The following is a 17,641-nucleotide window of genomic DNA, read 5'->3' as shown; positions in this document are numbered from 1 at the left end:
TAGATCAATGCCTTCTCACACACAGCGTAGATAATGGAAATATGCGGATTTACTAGTATTTGCTGATCATGTACCTTTCACATCATGGGAACTGGAAAAATCCTCTGCTGAATTATTTAAAAGGCCCAGCAATACCCAAGGGGCCCTCTGACTAAAATGTCTCCCGAGGTCACACCGCGATAATTGCGATAATTGCGATGACTAGAGTTGGCAAGATCGGGATTTTTTAACTTTTGTGTCACCCTTACCAGGCTAAGTATTTTAATGCTGACAATAACACAATACTACATAGTAGATCTCCGGGTCTGTCGTATTCACATTGAATGCTCTGTGTATAGAGCTGTGGTTCAGGCCAATCAGCGGGTCGGAGATTCGGATTGCGGCGATCCGACATGGCGTGTGGGTTTACGCAGAGAGATGAGTACCATAGAGTACTTCCACCACTGTAGGATGACGCATTTTGAATGGAATGGGAATTCGACAGGCATAAAGACTGTTGGTACGTCATGTGAATTAATTGATTCCCGGCAAATCAATTGTAGTATGATCTACCAATAATTTGTAGTTGTTTTGTTTTGGTGTAAGGAACGGGGCCAGTTAGTTGCCAGGGGGTCTCCGATCCCGCGGGTCCCGTTCCGCATTTCCATCGCGGATCACCATTTCACTTAAATTTCATTCTCCTTACAACTTCACCACTTCACCTCCCCCCCCCCCCCCCCTCTCCCTCTCCTATACCCACCGCCGCCATGCCTTCCAAATCATCTAGCAATGCTGGCAAGAAGTCTTCCGGCTGCTGCAGCTGCTTCTCCTTCCGCACTCTCAGCATCATCGCCGTCTTCCTGGCCCTCTTCTCTGCCGTCTACAGCTTCCTCGACGCGCGCCTGAACCAATTCTACATCTTCGACCATGAGCATCTGCACGATCTCTCCCAGCGCGCCATCAAGGCCCACGGCGAGGACACCCGCTCCATCGTCAACTACATCGTTACCGAGCTCGAGGAGAAGGTTGGAGCCACCCACCTAAACCAGCATGAGGAGTGGGTGTTCAACAACGCCGGCGGTGCCATGGGTGCTATGTACATTATCCACGCCAGTATGTCCATCTCACCCTTTCAAGTCGCATTATCCCCCTTCCTTCCATGCCAATGGCAGAGGAGGGACGAATTACCATTTCCCCGGACCTATAATCTACCCCGGAACACAGCTAATGCCTTTTTTTCTCTGCTTTTTTAGGTATCACCGAGTACCTGATCATCTTCGGAACCGCCATCGGAACCGAGGGCCACACCGGCCGTCACACCGCCGACGATTACTTCAACATCCTGTCCGGTACCCAGCTGGCCTACGTGCCCGGCGAGTACGAGCCCGAGGTCTACCCGGCCGGCTCCGTGCACCACCTGCGCCGTGGCGAGGTCAAGCAGTACAAGATGGACGCGTCCTGCTTCGCTCTCGAGTATGCCCGTGGCTGGATCCCCCCTATGCTCTTCTTCGGCTACGCCGATACCTTCTCCAGCACCCTGGACTTCCCGACCCTGTGGGCGACTACCCGCATCACCGGTCGCGAGATGATCGGCAACCTGCTGAAGATGAAGCTGTAAGCAACAGCTATACCGCAATCGGATGTACATTACAGAGAAGGGATACTGTGAAGGATGTGTACGCTAATAAGGGTGTCTTGGACACCGGAAATCTGGCTTTGTTGGATGGATCCGTTTATGACTTCAGAAGTATAAAGAGACGAAGTCGTTTCGTTTCAGTAATCATTAATTGATGACACATGACTTTTTTATTCACTTCTGCATCCGTGATAACACTAAGCCATTTCGCGATGATCAGCTATGTTAACTCGATTATTTCAAGACGACTCGGTACCTCCCCCCCTACTTCCCCTGGAAAAAAGCACCCATCATCCTGGCCGGCTCAGTAATCCCACCATCCGTAGCCACAAACGACTCCTCAAACGCAGTCACACCAGCCTGAATACCCTGGTCCAGAGAAACATTCTCCCAAGTCCTCATGAGCGCCTTCTGTCTGCGTACCGCGAGAGGCCCATTCTTCTCCAACTGCACCAACCACCCTTCAACAGCCTCATCTAGAGCATCCTGCTCAACAACCTTCTCAACAAGACCCCAACGGAACGCCTCATCTGCATCAATATTCTCCCCGAGTAGGAGGAGTTGCCTCGTCCGACCCCATCCAATCAAATTAGGAAGAAGCGCAGCTTCAACTACACTGGGAATACCGACTCGAACCTAGTTACACAGAGATAACATGGGACTATGTTAGCGAAGCACAGCAATTAAACTTGAAGAGAAAGTACTTAAAGTAGAGGAATACGACAAGTACCAGTAACACGGTAATATAATATATCAAACACCTTCAAGTTACGGCAACAACTTGAAACTAGTACATACCTCCGGCATCCCAAAAACCGCATTCCTCCCCGCAACCCTCAAATCACAAGCAGCAGCAAGTTCACACCCGGCACCAAGCGCAAACCCATTAATCCTCCCAATAACCGGAACCGGGGCATCGCGCACACTCGCACAAGCCCTGTGCACCTTCGTAATAAATTGCCGTGCCGCGAGTGGTGAGTCGAGCCGAGCCATTTCGGCGATATCGGCGCCGCCGACGAAGGATTTGGGTCCGGCGCCGGTTAGGATTATGGCTAGGAGGTCGGTTGTCTCTTTGGTAACTTTTTTGATGGTTGTTGGGAGGAACTCGAGGAGGGGACTGTTTAGGGCGTTTAGTTTGTTGGGTCGGGAGATTGTTATTTGGGCTATTGTTCCTGCTTTGCGGCGGGTTAGGGTTGTTAGGATTGATGGGGTCGGGATGGTCATTTTGGTGGTGCTACTAGTAGTGGTGATTGGAGTTTTATGCTGGTTGGATTTATTGGGGTCGGGGTATACATGGGACCGTGTAGTATTGATCTTTATGTCTTTTGATATTTGACGATATGGCCGAGAATCACCAAGTCTGATGCGGGGAAGACCCCGCAAGCACAAGTAGACAAAAGGGAGTCCGAAACTTTTGCAGCACTAGTACTACTGTAGAGATAGATTGAGTGTATCGAAATTTGTATAGAGATTACATACTAATCTGGATTCAGAAGGGCCCTCAAATATTTAGAATTATTCCTATTCGGGGAACCATACATTGATTATCGGGAATGGCAATTGAATGAGCCTTTTACTAGTAGATACACTACTGGTAGGCACCATTGAAGCCAGGAACCCTGCCTAGAGTATATCATGATACTAAACCCGAACAACCTTAGGAATACTCAAAGAACGCTGTGTCAACCTGGAACCTGGAAAGGCAGGAGCGAGTCAATAATCCTAATATAACCCCAAATCATGGGGATGCACTTTCATTTTGTCCATTGTCCACTGGCAGTGAATGGCGATGTTGTCAGGGTCACATCTGAGGAAAGTACTGTACTTGCAGTGCACCTTCCTCTTATTCACTCAGAGTAGGAAGAAAACACCCGTAAACACGCAATGGAAATTTGGAAAATACAACTCCCCCATCTTTGCAAGTACCACTACTACAAAGCACATCGAGTGATGAAGATCGGGTCATACTCCGTGGAGACAGTACAAGTAAGTCATCACATCAGCGCCCCCCCTGAAAGGACCACTGGGCTAACATAGATAGAACATCAATTATATTAGATTCTGGTCCGTACAAATGGTGGGAAAAACAACCCGAGTACACCATCATGCTGCATACATACAATTCCAAAATCAGAAACAACCCTCAGTCACAACTGCGGAAGGTTCACCACCAGAGCAGTCTTGAATCAAGATACTGTGCCATGCTTCATCGGACCAACGACCCCAGCTAAACTTCCGAAATAAGTAGCGACCAGCAGATTCCTTTTCAAAAGCAGCTTTCCCCTACCCCAATCATCTCCAGTTGGTCCGCTGGTGGTGCTGGTCAACACACAAACCATGGAGGAATGCCACCAATATAGTAAGTAATAGCCCCAAACCTATTAACTTCAAGGAAAAGCAATTACTAACCTATTGATTCGGTAGAATACAATGGATGTTGAGGCAGGTGTGTCAAGCGCGTCGGGGGCGGATCGGCTGTCACAGACTTTGTATACGTTTCTACCTCTATTTCAAGGTGAGAATTCCGCAAAGGAAATTTCGGAAGAAATGGCCGCGGGAATCGCACTGGGATGAATTAGGCAACTAACATGTCTCTCATAAAAACCAGAAAATTCACAGACGATCGTTGATCTGATTGGGGATATTCAAGACAACACTTGATCCCTTCCAAAAACATCCCCAGGCTTGCCGAGCAATATTTCAAATCTGGCTGGCCTCCTGCCCCTAAATTATGAAGCGTTACATACTTCATCGATCTTTGCTGAAGGGGCCAGCAGTGCACACCCTTGGCAAGGTGTTAGCCGAAGGATGGACTGCCCGCAATTTCGATAATGAAGCAATCAAATCTATTACATGCCACAAGCAGAACAGATAGCTCGACAATCCAGTCAGCATGTCAGTTCTTGATCCGGCACCAGGATACTATTGTATAATATCGAAATCCACAGTTCATCCCTCACTTCGGGGAGGAATTGACACAAATTCTGAGTGTTAATCGGAAACCGTCGAGAGCACACCATGCCCAGACTGATGAACAGAACGAGCCTGTCAGCAGGCAGATAACACAACAACTCAGAGTCTATGTTGACTTTCATCGAGATAACTGGTCCGAATATCATCCTGTCGTCATTCACACCGCGGCTACACGTCCTCGGAACAGTACGGGCCAATCTCCCTCCTTCACACGGAGAGGATTCAAGCTCCGTACGTCCTTTGACTGGACACCCGACGCATCGGCAGTCCTCTCTGGTGATGCACAACAGACTAGGGACATGGCGAACGGTAGAAGAACGGCTGGGATGGGGCCCGTGAGGTGATGGGAGCTGCCCGGACGAAATAGAAGCGATACGTGTCGTGTCGTCGTTGAAGATCAGGCTATGGCTGGAGAAAAGAGACAAGAAGACTCATGGCCAGCGGATGTGGCAACGGCTAGTTGATCACCACAAGCAACCTAGAAGTTTTGTGCCATATCATGGGAGATGATACTCTGGTGAGGAAAGAAATGTATGTGTATGCCCGGTCGCGGTGGAGGCAAACGGTGGCTTAATGGCCCGGAGGGCTTGGAACCGGTGGATTTGATCGCAAGGGCTTGAATTGAGTCAAATTTGAATTTATTTCTATGGTCTCTGCAGTTGATCAATTAGTTGCAGCCATTATTTACTATCCACAAGCAAAACAAATGGAAGATGGAAACCCTCCGTATCCATTTACCAGTACTAGCACCACGGGACTTGGAGATGAGCTGTACAGCGCGAGCACGTCGACTCGGTCATTTGCTTCCTATTCTTCCAGATAATGCACATTCAAGTAGAAATAACAAGAGGGTATGTTACAATGCAAGCAAGATGAAAAGACTAAAAGTCTTCCACCGTCGTCCCCAACTTCCTCTCTCGCGCCAGACGAACCAGGTCACCACCCGTCACTAGATCCATCAGGCCCAGCCCAACGCTCTTGTAAATGACATTACCGCGCTCCACCCACTCGCGTAGACTCTTCTGTTCATCCGCTGCCTCCTGTGTAGCATGTCGCACCATGAGAAGCTCGCCGAGCTCGACCATTTGGTTCGGTTTGATTCCCGCCTGCACGATCTCGCCTGCTTCTTTGATGGCTGCGTCGAGACTGTCAACTACTACCACTCCACTGCGACGGGTATGTTTGTGGAAATGACGATGAGGCGGTGACACGTTTACCTCATCGCGTAGGATATCGGGATGTACTTCGGCCATGTGTGCCTTGTACGAACCAACTGCACTAATCAGACGGCCCTTTTGCCGACCTTCGCGGGATGTGAGGAATTCAGCAGGGAATAGGGGCTCGACAGAAGGGGTGCAGCAGAAGATGGCGTCCGCCTTGCGAACATGCTCTTTGATAATTCGGTTGTATTCGCCAAAGTCGGTGCTCATGGCGGAGAATTTGGTATCGCCGCGCCACTTTGTGTTTTCGGGAGGGTAGATGTCGCGAAGGAGTTTGGCCGCTCGCTCGAAGGAGCGGTTGACGATGTACACGCGGCGGATTTCGTCGCCGCGTAGACTCAACGCCAGTCGAATGTGCCAGTATGCTTGGGTTCCGGCGCCGAATACCAGGATGGTACGGACCTTCTTGCGCCTGTTGAAGATCATCAAGGAGGCGAGGGCGGTGCGGAAGGCTGTGAGTTCGTGTGCGTTTATCAGGGCGAAGGGTAGACTCTCGCTGTCTAGAAGTGTCACACTGCCCTTTGGGAGGTATCACGGGTGCCTGCTCCAGGCCAAGCGCCCAGAGTGTTTGAAACATTGCTGTCGACTACCGGTTGTTGGTTCACACAGCCAGAGAGAAGTGTCGAGCTATCGGCGCTGTCACCCCCGCTTCCGGAGGTTGTGGTTGTCACTGTCGGGCTGATGGAGCTGCTATCTTCTTGGGAGGAATCGACGGAGAGATCACTCAAGTCGGAGGAAAGTGAGGCGACTGAGTTACGCACGGAACCAGTCCGCGAGCGGGAAGATGTCGAATCACCATCAGCAATGTCCAAGCCAGGACGTTCCACAGCACAACCGGCCGCGGAGCCGTCCTGCAGTGAGATCATCTTGATTCCGATGGTCTGGCCCGTGCTAGCAGGCATGAACAAGGTGGTACAGCCATTCTGTCGAGTAATGGCCGTTCGCTGAGGCTGATAGGTCGCCGAGCAACCTTTATCTTGGGCACCGGTCGAGTATTCGCGTAAGGCCTCGGAGAGATTTAGTTGCAGCGCGGTGATCTCTTCGCGAGTGAGAGAGTGTAGCACCTCTCGGAGCTGCGACCGAGAGAGAATGGTGAGGGGCATGGGGAGGTCGGGAGTGGGTAGAATGAGCGAAATGCCTTAGAAGGGCCGAAGGGAGGAGGGAGAAGGTTTAGGAGGAACGAAATGGGTGAGAAAGAGAGAATCGGAGTTAAGAGGCGAGGATGGAGGGGCAGTTTTCTATTTTTCTAAAAAAACAGACTGTTATCAGCGATCAGTCTCTCAACGCCCCGCGAGAGTTCTGGGCCGCCACCGGCCGCGCAGTCGCCAAGGTGGAAGTGGAACTCACCAGATGATAGGTCGGCGTGTTTGAGGGTGTGATCGCGTTGCCCGTGCCAAGTGAGTCGGGGCAAAAGGGACGTGGAGCAGCTCCAGATGGAGCAGAGTAGTGAGTGCGTCTGTAGGGCCAGAAGTTGGCTGGTGATGACGACAGGCCGTGCAGAGCGGGGACCGCGGGGCGATCGACAATGATTTAGTCAAGGTGGTGGACCAGGTGACGGTGCTTGGACGTAGTACTCGAAGAGTAGATAAGATGTAGAGGTAGAGGTAGAGTGATTGAGTTAGTGAGTGAGATGAGTGAGTGTGTATGATGGATGCGGTTGAGTGGTCTGGAGTGTTTACTTTCTTTGACAGCTGCAGCCCAATGCGGCATTCCCAATGCGGGAGGTCAACTACATACTCCATACACTACTAACTAGTATACACTATACACTACGCTCTCTTTGATTTACAACTTGGGGAAACAGCAATAACTAATGTAAATTAATTCAACAAATACTCCAGATGGCCTAATCTAATCCACCCTCCAGCCCTTTTCACCCTTCATCTCCGCATACCACTTCTGTACATACTCCAACCCAGAATGAGGGCCGTATAACTCCGTCTCCCACTGTGGTACTGGAGCTTCTAACCCGGTCTCCTCTAAACATGACTGGCGCAGTGTCTCAATGTCACCACCACGATCGTAGATCGATGATACTGGTACTAGCTTGGTCTGCTCCATCTTCATCTGCGCGCGCAGTGCCGTTGTCTCCTCCTGAGCCACTGTGAAGTCGTCCCTCACAATCACTCCATATCCCCGGCGAGCCCCTTCGATTGTGACAAGCTTTCGATGGACCTCTAGAGCGACCCTGTCAACAGGACGGGTCAATGGATCCCCAAGTCCGCCACCTCCCCAAGTGATCCATTCAAGGAGGTCTCCCGGATCGACCCGAATATGGTCACATTTGGATGGCAGAATTTCCGTCGGAGGATCCATCTCAGACCGAGAGTATCGGTATAGTACCTTACTAGATCGTCGACCGGGTTTGCCCCCTTTCAAGCCCCAGGGCTTTGTAAACCATCGATCGTCATGTAGACTGAACTCGCCTCGCGCGAGGAATCGATAGAGCGTACGCTGGGCATTGCCACCTCGGAAATATCCAGGACCACCGCTATCCGCAACGCTTTCGTTGGCTTCGATGCGTAATGGGTAATTTAATTCAATGCTCTCCGTGGGAATAGATTTGATAGCAGGGAAGAGACAGTGACAGTCGGGCCCATCGCCAGCTTGGCGGGCGGGAACTCCTCCAAAGCCGATTTGATAGAGCTGGTACCATTCGCCGTTTGGCTTGAATCCGGAATAAAAGAAGTGAGGCGAGTCACTGAAACCAGCGGCAGCTTGGTAAGCGTCGTTCTTTTGACCGATCAGAGCTTGAACAATGTCGAGTGTACGGCCCATCAAATGTGTTCGGCATGATATGGGTGCTGGGCGAACCGGCTTGAGTACCGTTCCTTCGGGGATTTTCACATCAATCAGTTCATGGAAGCCATCGTTGATGACCGTCCCGGGTGCAGCGGCTGCAATCAGATAATACCCAATAAACATCTTGAACATGGTTTCTGAGAGATAGAAGTTGATGCTGTGCTGGCTTTGGGGAGAAGTGCCACTCCAATCAAATACTAGTCGGTTACCATCGACCTTCTTCATCGAACAAGTAAGCGCCCACGGCCCAACACCGTGACCATCATCGTCCACGAAGTCGGTAAATGTGCTTTCCTTGTCGTTGAACTGTCGCTCCACGATTTTAGCCAATCCACTGCGGTTTCTATATAGGAGCTCGTCACATGAAGCTAGGTATACCTCCTGACCAAATCTTGTCACAAGTTCACGCACTCGTGTTGCAGCCATCGAACATGCTGCAATGATAGCAGTCAGATCGGAGCGGTACCATGCTGGCTGTCTAGAATTCCGACATAGAAGTTGAACAATGTCTGCATTCATCACGCCCTTGGAATAGAGCTTGATGCAAGGAATCTGCACACCATCGTCGAACACGGAGGTTGCGTTGATCGACATGCTGCCCGGAACAATACCGCCCACGTCAGTCAGGTGGCCAAATTGCGATGCATATCCGATTAGACGGTGCTCATGGAAAATGGGCAAAAACACAATGATATCGTTCAGATGGCTGATGGCACCTTGTACCTGATACGTATCGTTTGTGATAAAAATATCCCCCTCCTCGATTGTGCCGTGCCACACTTTCAGGAACTCGGTGATGAAACTGCCGAATTGACCGACAAGCATTTTTCCCTTCGCGTCAGTGATCACATTGAATTCGTCTTGTTGTTCTCTGATTGCAGGGACATGCTGCATCGCAGCATCATCTGATCCATCTCGCTCCGAATAGAGGCCAGCGTGGATGATATTAAGGTCGGAATTAAAGGAGTGTTCTTGACAAGTTCATTCGCCGATTCCGCTGTATGCTGAGTAGCGTCGACTGACTTTTTGTCTTGGGGATTGATCAAGATATTTCCAATGCGGTCAATCTCACCAAAATACCCTGGGAGAATAAGTGTGTTGCTGTCCATCTCAGAGACGATGCATGGTCCTGTAACTCTGATTCCCTGTTTGGAGATCTTCTGGCGATCCCAAAGTGTGGCAAGTTGTTCCTTGCCCTGCACCGTGATTGTTTGTTCACCAATTTTGGCATTGGCTGGAGGCTCTGGGGCTGCCGCTTTTTCGACTTCTGGGATGTCAATACTAGGCGAAGCGTCTTCAAGAATGACTCCGAGTCGCATGAGCTCGAGCTCGAAGTCTGGCAGTGTATAGGTGAATAGCTGCTGGTGCTGTTGGTCAAATCTTTCCCGGAGGACCGCATACCATCCTTGGGTATCCATGGCCAATTCCTCGGAAGTCAGATCAACGGTGATAGTCAACGCTTGTCCTTTGTATCGAAGGTCTGCTTGATATGCGGATTTCCAAGTTACCGGCCAATGTTCACCTGATGACTTTTGCAGGGTCTCACGGCATTCCTTCTCTAGGCCCTCATACTGCTTGAAGATTTCTGATGCAGTGGTATCAGATAATAAGCGGATAAATGTTGTCGACTGCTCATGTCTGAGCTTCGTCGTCACATCACCCTGTGCACAAAGTATACCCGGGGAAGGGGGGATGATAACTGGCCACGCCCCCAGAAGTTCACCTACTGCATTAGCATGCAGCGGACCGGCACCTCCAAAAGCGACCAATGCGAAATCGCGAGGATCGTAGCCCTGTTCCACGGACACAAGACGCAGAGCTCCATACATGGTCTCATTGATGATTGTGATGATATCTTCGGCTGTCTGAGTAACCGGAAGCTTCATTTGAGACGCAATTTCAGCGACTGCAGCCACCGATGCATCCACATTTAAAGCAAAATCACCACCGAGGAGGTTCTTTGGCAGATATCCCAGAACCAGGTTTGCATCTGTCACGGTCGCCTGTTTCCCACCCTTTTCATAACACGCGGGGCCTGGTACAGCGCCAGCACTTTCAGGTCCGACGCGTAAAGTCTCAGTCAATTCCATGTAGGTGGTGATTGAGCCTCCGCCAGCGCCGACAGTCTTGATGTCCACGGCCGGTGATCGCACAGACAGGTTCTCGACCACAGTTTCTCTGCGAAGCTGAGGCTGACCATTATAAATCAAGGCACAGTCCGTTGAAGTTCCTCCCATGTCAAGGGTAATCAAATTTTTGTAAGGCGTACTCCGAGCCACGACATCTGCGACCCCCTTAACACCTCCTGCAGGACCAGACATCAGAATGTTCACTGGAAGCTCAGAAGCAAGCGCGAGGCTGGTGAGACCGCCATCGCTTTTCAGAACCCGAATAGTCTCACTCTCTTTGGCGAGAGCCAGGGACAAATTCTGAAGGTATGTTTGAACAACCGGCTTAACAAGGGTATTCGTGCAGGTCGTGACTGTGCGCTCATACTCGCCAACCTCGCGCAGGACATCAGCTGAGCATATAACCGCGAAATCGGAGCCAAATTCTTCACGGACAATTTCTTTAACTTCGCGTTCATGTTTGTCATTGCTGTGGGAGTTTAAAAGTGAAATGGCCAATGCCTCCGGCTTTTGCTTAGCCAACTCCCGCAATCCAACGCGTAAATCCTCCACATCCACTGCAGATACCGGCTCACCCTGCACCGACATGCGCTCCTTGCACTGAACAACGCGTTCGAGTGGCACGATGGGGTCTGGCGGGCTCCAATGCAGCCATGCGCCTAACCCGCCGGGGATTTGAGACCGACGCAGTGCTAGAATATCCTTGTGGCCGGCAGTCGTCACTAACGCGGTGCGGGCACCTTTTCCTTCGAGAACAGCATTGGTGGCTGTTGTGGTTCCGTGATGAATGAACTGGAATGTCCCCGACCACCCGAACTGCTCTTTGAGAATCAAACGCGCTTTCGCGATACCGTTCTTAATACCGATACTTTGGTCGGGGATCGTAGTCGGGACCTTTGCGCGAACTGTCTGGGCGTGCGGTGTGAAGACGTATACATCTGTGAATGTCCCGCCGACATCAACTCCAAGTTGATAGCCCTGGCCGGGTTGGATGTCTCCCATGGTGAAGCGATCGGGATCAGTAGAGAAGACGTTGAAACCCCGCGGTCGGTCATTGCGGGAAGAGAGGGGTTTTTAAGCTTCATTGTGAGAAGACCGCAGTTATCTCTCGCACCGACGAGGCTCGATAGATGGGTCCTCAGATCCACTTAGGGAGCGCGGCCCTTTGTGTCACCCGTACATCTCGAGGTTTTGTGTGGATGGGTGGTTTCCCAGCTTGCATGATCGAAACGACCAAGTCGCTTGATGGATCGTCGCTGCCAATAGAATTCGGCGCGGAGGGACGATCTCTGCAACTAACTACGAGTGGTGGGTGGAGGTTGTCAAAAGGAGGGGTTGAAGTAGACAAGTGCGATCGAATCAGGCCGTTTGAAGGGTGCGTGTCGAAAGTCAAAAGTGAATCCACCGAGAATGGGAAGCTATCCCCGTTCAGCCGCAGTGGGTCTATAGTTGTACCGTGGGATTCAAGTTGACGAGTATTCTGTGCTTCAATCCAAGGTGTATAATTGTTTAGTCTTTATTCTCGCTGCGTCATAATGTTGGTCATTTTTATCCCCGGTTCATGAAAACGTGGGCGATGCAGCATAGCGTCTATCTGACCGTGTCTTTCTCTACAACATCTAGATCCACTCCTCGGGGATTGGCATACAACATCTTCCAAGTACTTGCTCTATTTCGATCTGGCATCTGGTATTTGGCATTGTGCTGTAACTGCTTATGACATATGAGCCATGAATGGTTGAGGCTCACAAGGAGCGCCAACTCCTCCGAGGAGCCAGGCTGTCCTCTATAGTAGTTAACACAACACCCATATTCTGGCAAGTGACTCATTTGCGCCATATGAACAACTTAAAAAGTCTACTGTTGGTCATTTCACAGGATTTTCGGGGCAACATTATTTTTTTTTTCCATAATTCATTATCACCATGACAGACATCAGCAAGCGTCCGAGTCGCCGTGCCAAGAATATTGCGACAAGACGTTCGCACTCAACACAATTTACACCTTTGTTGATAGGCATCTTCATCATTGCCTGTTTATTTGTCCCATTTGTACTTTTTCCCGATGGAGTGTTACCATGGGAGAAGAACCCTTCAGCTCGTTCACAAGCCAACAAAGTGAACTTATCCCCAGCGAACGTATCGCTATCTCCGAGAACCGACTTGCAAGCAACAAAGCATAACTGTTCCATGCCAACTTCTCGATACAGCTTGAGTACCGGCATAACTTCCTGCTACCCATCTTCGGGGGGTATATGGACAGCCAAGCTGGGCCCCGTGGAGCTACAACATCTACAAATAGATCGCTTTGAATCTTCCGAGCGACATCAGGACCAGGCCCGCGAGGATAATTTCTGTTATCAACTTCGTCTTTTCGGTGGTTCCTGGTACGACCTAGATGAAGATGACTTTTGGGACAACGGGAAATGCGTCGAGCTGTATAGTGGGCAATTCATCCCAGCAGTCGTGATAAAACGCGAGGTTGGAATACAAGATGATGGAATCATCGCGATTCTCGATCTTAATGATCACAATTTAGCCCCGGAAAATAGAAGAGCGCTGGAAAATGCTCTCTGTATGGACCACCGAGCCATGGTGTTAGGTTGGAGTGGAGCGAAAGCTTGCGTCAACGCGAGCAGTTGCCCTCTGTTGCAGGACTTGTCTGAAAGGCCTGACATGTTGCAAGGAATTTCAAAGCAGCATCCACCTGAATTTTTCTGCGGGACCTTTTTGTTTGATTCAGTCGCGTAAGGAATAGTATAATCCAAGGGTCGGCTAGGATAGCTTTTTTTTGACTCTAGCTACTGTATCAGCTCAACACTTTTTCTTTTCGATTCTCAACGTGATGATCATATCGGAAATTCAAGTATTGTTGAATAATCATTTATTCCAGAGTGCAGTACCAACCGCGGCCCTTGCGTCTCCCCCGCCAGGGAAATGACTTTTTGTTTAGTAATCGTATATTCGCAGTATGTCATGGCTACCGAACCGCCAGCCATTTGGTAGAAAGAAATATGAAAGCGGTCAAAATGCCCAATGATGGCCATTTCCACAAATCGATTTAGTAAGTGCAACTGTAGATGATTTATCAGCTCGGCGTAGAGCTGAACGCGAGAGTTGCGAGCGCCAGGGTGATAAAAACGGTTCCTCGCCATATTTCACGCGAACAAGTTACGAAAAGCCTTATTAAAACGGAGACATCTGGCTTCTGTTACACATAAAGCCAAGGATAGATGCAAGTTGAAATTTTAAAAGTATTCTAACTATGGCGGTCACACTCGAAAGTTCACAATCGCCGGATCGGCAGAGTGAGACGGGAATACGTCCCCAAGCACCGGGACGCCTGATGTTGAGACTGGGGACGACGAGAAAATTCATTCAGAAGACCAAAAGGAAGATTGGGAGGATGATCCGCGAAATCCATACAACTGGCCGACGAAATCAAAAGTTCTCCAGGTTTTGATGATGGCATCTGCTGCGTTCACAACGTAAGAAAGTCCTTGCGATGTCACAGCTCGATAAAGTCAGCTAATTTAGCTCATAGCTCTGTCGGAGTTTCAATTTTATCGCCAGCTCATACCCAGTTTATGCAAGAGTTTGGAGTGGGTAGTACAGCGGCCATATTACCTCTGTCCCTCTATGTTTTTGCATTGGGACTCGGCCCTGTTGTTGGTGGACCTCTATCCGAAACGGTCGGGAGATATCCTGTATATATAGGAACTGTCGTTCTTGGAAGCCTTTTCACTTTGGGAGCTGGTTTCAGCCATACATTTGCAGGAGTTTGCGTTCTCCGTTTTCTGGCGGGTTTTTGCTTCGCGCCGTCGCTGGCTATCGCTGGTGGGACGATCAACGAAACATTTAAGCCGGTGAAACGCGCACTTCCATCTACAATTTTCATTTTGACTCCATTTTTAGGTCCCGGTCTTGGGTGAGTTCAGTTCTTTTACTCATCATTTAATTCCTTGCTTACCATTTTTGTAGACCGGTTATCGGTAGCTTTATTGTGAATCGCAAGGGCTGGAGGTGGACGCAATGGACAATGATTTTCTTCGGAATTTTCACGATTTTCACAAGTATCTTTGCAAAAGAAACTTTCCATCCGGCTATCAAGCGTCGAATCGCTAAAGAACATGGTCAAGCCTTGCCCGCATCGCCGCCCTTGGCATCTAAACTCCGATTGTTCGTGACAATTGCCCTTCTTCGTCCGATTCAAATGTTACTCAGTGAGCCTATCGTCGCGTTCGTATGTCTATATGTTGCTTGCGAATTTGCTACACTCTTCTCATTCTTCGCCGCCTTCCCGCTTGTTTTCCAAGGGGTATATGGCTTCGGGATCGAGGACTCTGGTCTTGTGTTTCTTTCTATAGTAGTCGGCTGTCTGCTTGGGGCACTCACCGTACTACTCTCCGACATATTTCTGTACCGCCCCCAAGCGTCCAAATTTCCTGGTCGCAACATCCCTCCAGAGCATCGCCTCTATCCTGCCATGATTGGGAGTATTGGCCTCCCAATCGGGTTATTCTGGTTCGGGTGGACATCTAGGACAGATATATCCTGGGCCAGCCCAGTCGTTGCCGTTATGGTATTTGCATGGGGAAACCTGTGTGTGTTCGTGAGCACCACGCAGTATATTGTCGACACCTACCATGGCTTAACTGTTGCCAGTGCCATGAGCGCGAACAGTTTAGCTCGCTATGGTCTTGCGGCCGCATTTCCCCTTTTTACAATTCAGAGTAAGTACTTGAGAGCCCGCCCAGGAGTGAATTCTTAGCTGACTTATTCATGAAAGTGTATACCAAGCTGGGTATCGGATGGGCTTCGAGCCTTCTTGGTTTTATTTCCGTTGCTCTATTGCCCGTTCCGTGGCTGTTCTTTTTCGAAGGGGAAAATGCTGAGGGGGTTGAGTAAATTTGAGACAGCAGATACATAGATCAGAAATCGCTTATAGATACTGTTATATACTATTGAGGAATTTTTTGATTCTAACTTCCAAGTCTCCCGTCAGTGCCAATCCATTTTAATACATTCACCGGGGCTCTTGAACTTGTACAGTGCCCAGCTAGGCTGTAGTAGTTACTACTAGTATTAGTGGTATTGGAGTTTGACTCGATACTTTGATAGTGCGACATTCGAAACTTCAGATTCATCAATATTAAACTCACTCACTAAGTATACAAACTCAGCAATGCTTAACCAAGATACGCACTTTATCCATAATTGGTTGGGAATTTCCATGAGCGGTTGCCCTTGCTCAACAAAGTCGACGGATCCCGCCAAGACTTTCCAGGTGTTCTCACTTCTACCGGGTACAACGCGTTGGGGTAACGAACACTGTGACTCAAAGAAATCTGTATGAATAATCTAAAAATCGCAATGAAATATAAAATGACACCGGCTTGTATTTTCTACGAAATTTTCAAGAACAAGTTTGATCAATTCAAATAATTGCCAACATGACTGCTCCCAAAATCACACTGTACTTTGACATCGGAAGCCCATTCAGCTACATCGCTTTCCACGTCCTCAAGGTGAGATTTCAAAAAGGGCCACTGCTCATAATAAAAAGAGAACAATTTTATTAATTTACTCATGTGTTAGAACTCACCTGTTTTTTCAAACTGCCAAATTGCCTACGTGCCCGTTCTTCTCCGAGATTTATTCCAGAAGTGCCAGAATCCACCTCCGATTGCCGTGAAAAGTATGCCCAACCTTGAAAGTGAATGGAATTTGAATAAAATCAAGAAATAACACGAAATATATCTACAGACAAACTCCAATGGATAAACAAAGAACGCCTTTATTGGTCGCATCGATTCGGAGTGCCGATGAGCGTGCCAATCCCCGAAGGCTTTCCTGCTTCAACAGGGAACCTCCAAGCAGCACTTGCAGGCGTTGCGGCGCATGCTCCTGAAAATATTGTTGCTATTACGGAAAAGCTCTTCACGATCTTTTGGGAGGAAGGAAAAACCAAGATTATTGACCAGGAGGAATTTCAACTTGTTTTCCAAAGTGAAATGGAGGAGAATCGATTGTCTGATGTGGTGAGTTAAAGTTTCGCACCATCTTGGTTAATAATCTTCACAATGCTTAGATGAGAATGCTGATCTTTGTGATATTCTAATAGTTCAATGACCAGACGAAAGCAATCTTGAACAGAAACACAGAATCTGCTTTCAACGCCGGGGCGTTCGGTCTTCCTTGGTTCGAGTGTACTAATCCCGAGGGGGAGGTGGAGGGATTCTGGGGTATCGATCATCTTGGACGAGTGGCAGACTTTTTGCGGCTGGACAAAAGCTTGGACAATTCCTTCAATGTTTTGCTCTAGAAGACTGAACTTCATGCATGTAATTTACTTGGATGCTAGAAATTCTGCTGTAAATAGAAAGAGGCACCTAAATGCAATACAAAACTCAATTTTGAACGCCAATGGTGATTTTGGGTTAGTAGGAGGGCCATCAGACCGTCCCATTAAGGGTGAAAATAACTTATTCTCGCTACTTTACGACGTGGGTCTATCACTCAGCTCCACGATGAGTTATCAAGTAGGACCATCATAATATTATCCGAGCGATTCGGACTAACAAGGAACATGGTTCTAGAAAGTGACAGGGTCGAGGACTACAAGTACGGAGCATAGTTACAAGGCTGGGGTATTTTTATTGACAGCAAGAAGGTCACACTAATACTAAATCAGAAAGTGGCTGCGGGATAAATGAGGGTCTTCTCCTAAGATCGGCATTAGATCGGCAGACAGAGTAAGCACAGCCGAGAAGAGAGATTCATTTGCTCAGCCCCCCCCGTGTACCGAGATCATGATCCTTAACTATTCACCCTGACCGACTGAGGGAACCCAGAATTTAGTCATAGTCAAGACCTACTTCGTTATATCTTTATTTGCTAGTA

General features: G+C 49.0%; 7 protein-coding genes across 7 annotated transcripts; 4 read left to right on the top strand and 3 right to left on the bottom strand.

Annotated features, from left to right (window-relative positions):
* Positions 1-746: 746 nt before the first annotated feature.
* On the top strand, positions 747-1,597 carry erg2 (C-8 sterol isomerase ERG2; the record flags this gene model as incomplete). Its single annotated transcript, XM_056628011.1, has 2 exons — positions 747-1,092; positions 1,233-1,597. 2 exons carry the CDS (start codon positions 747-749, stop codon positions 1,595-1,597), a joined length of 711 nt encoding a protein of 236 aa, XP_056490745.1.
* Positions 1,598-1,879: 282 nt separating this feature from the next.
* N7509_003373 (uncharacterized protein) lies at positions 1,880-2,839 on the bottom strand (the record flags this gene model as incomplete). The annotated part of the gene is made up of 2 exons (XM_056628010.1): positions 1,880-2,251; positions 2,414-2,839. 2 exons carry the CDS (start codon positions 2,837-2,839, stop codon positions 1,880-1,882), a joined length of 798 nt encoding a protein of 265 aa, XP_056490744.1.
* Positions 2,840-5,469: 2,630 nt separating this feature from the next.
* On the bottom strand, positions 5,470-6,911 carry N7509_003372 (putative proline utilization protein PrnX-like; the record flags this gene model as incomplete). Its single annotated transcript, XM_056628009.1, has 2 exons — positions 5,470-6,308; positions 6,344-6,911. 2 exons carry the CDS (start codon positions 6,909-6,911, stop codon positions 5,470-5,472), a joined length of 1,407 nt encoding a protein of 468 aa, XP_056490743.1.
* A 748-nt stretch (positions 6,912-7,659) lies between these two features.
* N7509_003371 (uncharacterized protein) lies at positions 7,660-11,741 on the bottom strand (the record flags this gene model as incomplete). Its single annotated transcript, XM_056628008.1, has 2 exons — positions 7,660-9,581; positions 9,683-11,741. The coding sequence occupies 2 exons, from the start codon at positions 11,739-11,741 to the stop codon at positions 7,660-7,662; spliced, it is 3,981 nt and encodes a 1,326-aa protein (XP_056490742.1).
* A 923-nt stretch (positions 11,742-12,664) lies between these two features.
* On the top strand, positions 12,665-13,489 carry N7509_003370 (uncharacterized protein; the record flags this gene model as incomplete). Its single annotated transcript, XM_056628007.1, has 1 exon — positions 12,665-13,489. One exon carries the CDS (start codon positions 12,665-12,667, stop codon positions 13,487-13,489), a length of 825 nt encoding a protein of 274 aa, XP_056490741.1.
* A 278-nt stretch (positions 13,490-13,767) lies between these two features.
* N7509_003369 (MFS transporter) lies at positions 13,768-15,646 on the top strand (the record flags this gene model as incomplete). Its single annotated transcript, XM_056628006.1, has 5 exons — positions 13,768-13,802; positions 14,071-14,226; positions 14,283-14,666; positions 14,720-15,471; positions 15,528-15,646. The coding sequence occupies 5 exons, from the start codon at positions 13,768-13,770 to the stop codon at positions 15,644-15,646; spliced, it is 1,446 nt and encodes a 481-aa protein (XP_056490740.1).
* Positions 15,647-16,191: 545 nt separating this feature from the next.
* N7509_003368 (2-hydroxychromene-2-carboxylate isomerase) lies at positions 16,192-17,063 on the top strand (the record flags this gene model as incomplete). Its single annotated transcript, XM_056628005.1, has 4 exons — positions 16,192-16,266; positions 16,337-16,436; positions 16,505-16,779; positions 16,863-17,063. The coding sequence occupies 4 exons, from the start codon at positions 16,192-16,194 to the stop codon at positions 17,061-17,063; spliced, it is 651 nt and encodes a 216-aa protein (XP_056490739.1).
* Positions 17,064-17,641: the final 578 nt, after the last annotated feature.

Source organism: Penicillium cosmopolitanum (assembly GCF_028827165.1).
Source record: "Penicillium cosmopolitanum strain IBT 29677 chromosome Unknown utg000005l:1.0-4006212.0:1.0-4009387.0, whole genome shotgun sequence".
NCBI classification, from domain to species: domain Eukaryota; kingdom Fungi; phylum Ascomycota; class Eurotiomycetes; order Eurotiales; family Aspergillaceae; genus Penicillium; species Penicillium cosmopolitanum.
Note: the sequence above shows the minus strand (reverse complement) of the source record. Positions and strands in the feature narration are given on the sequence as shown.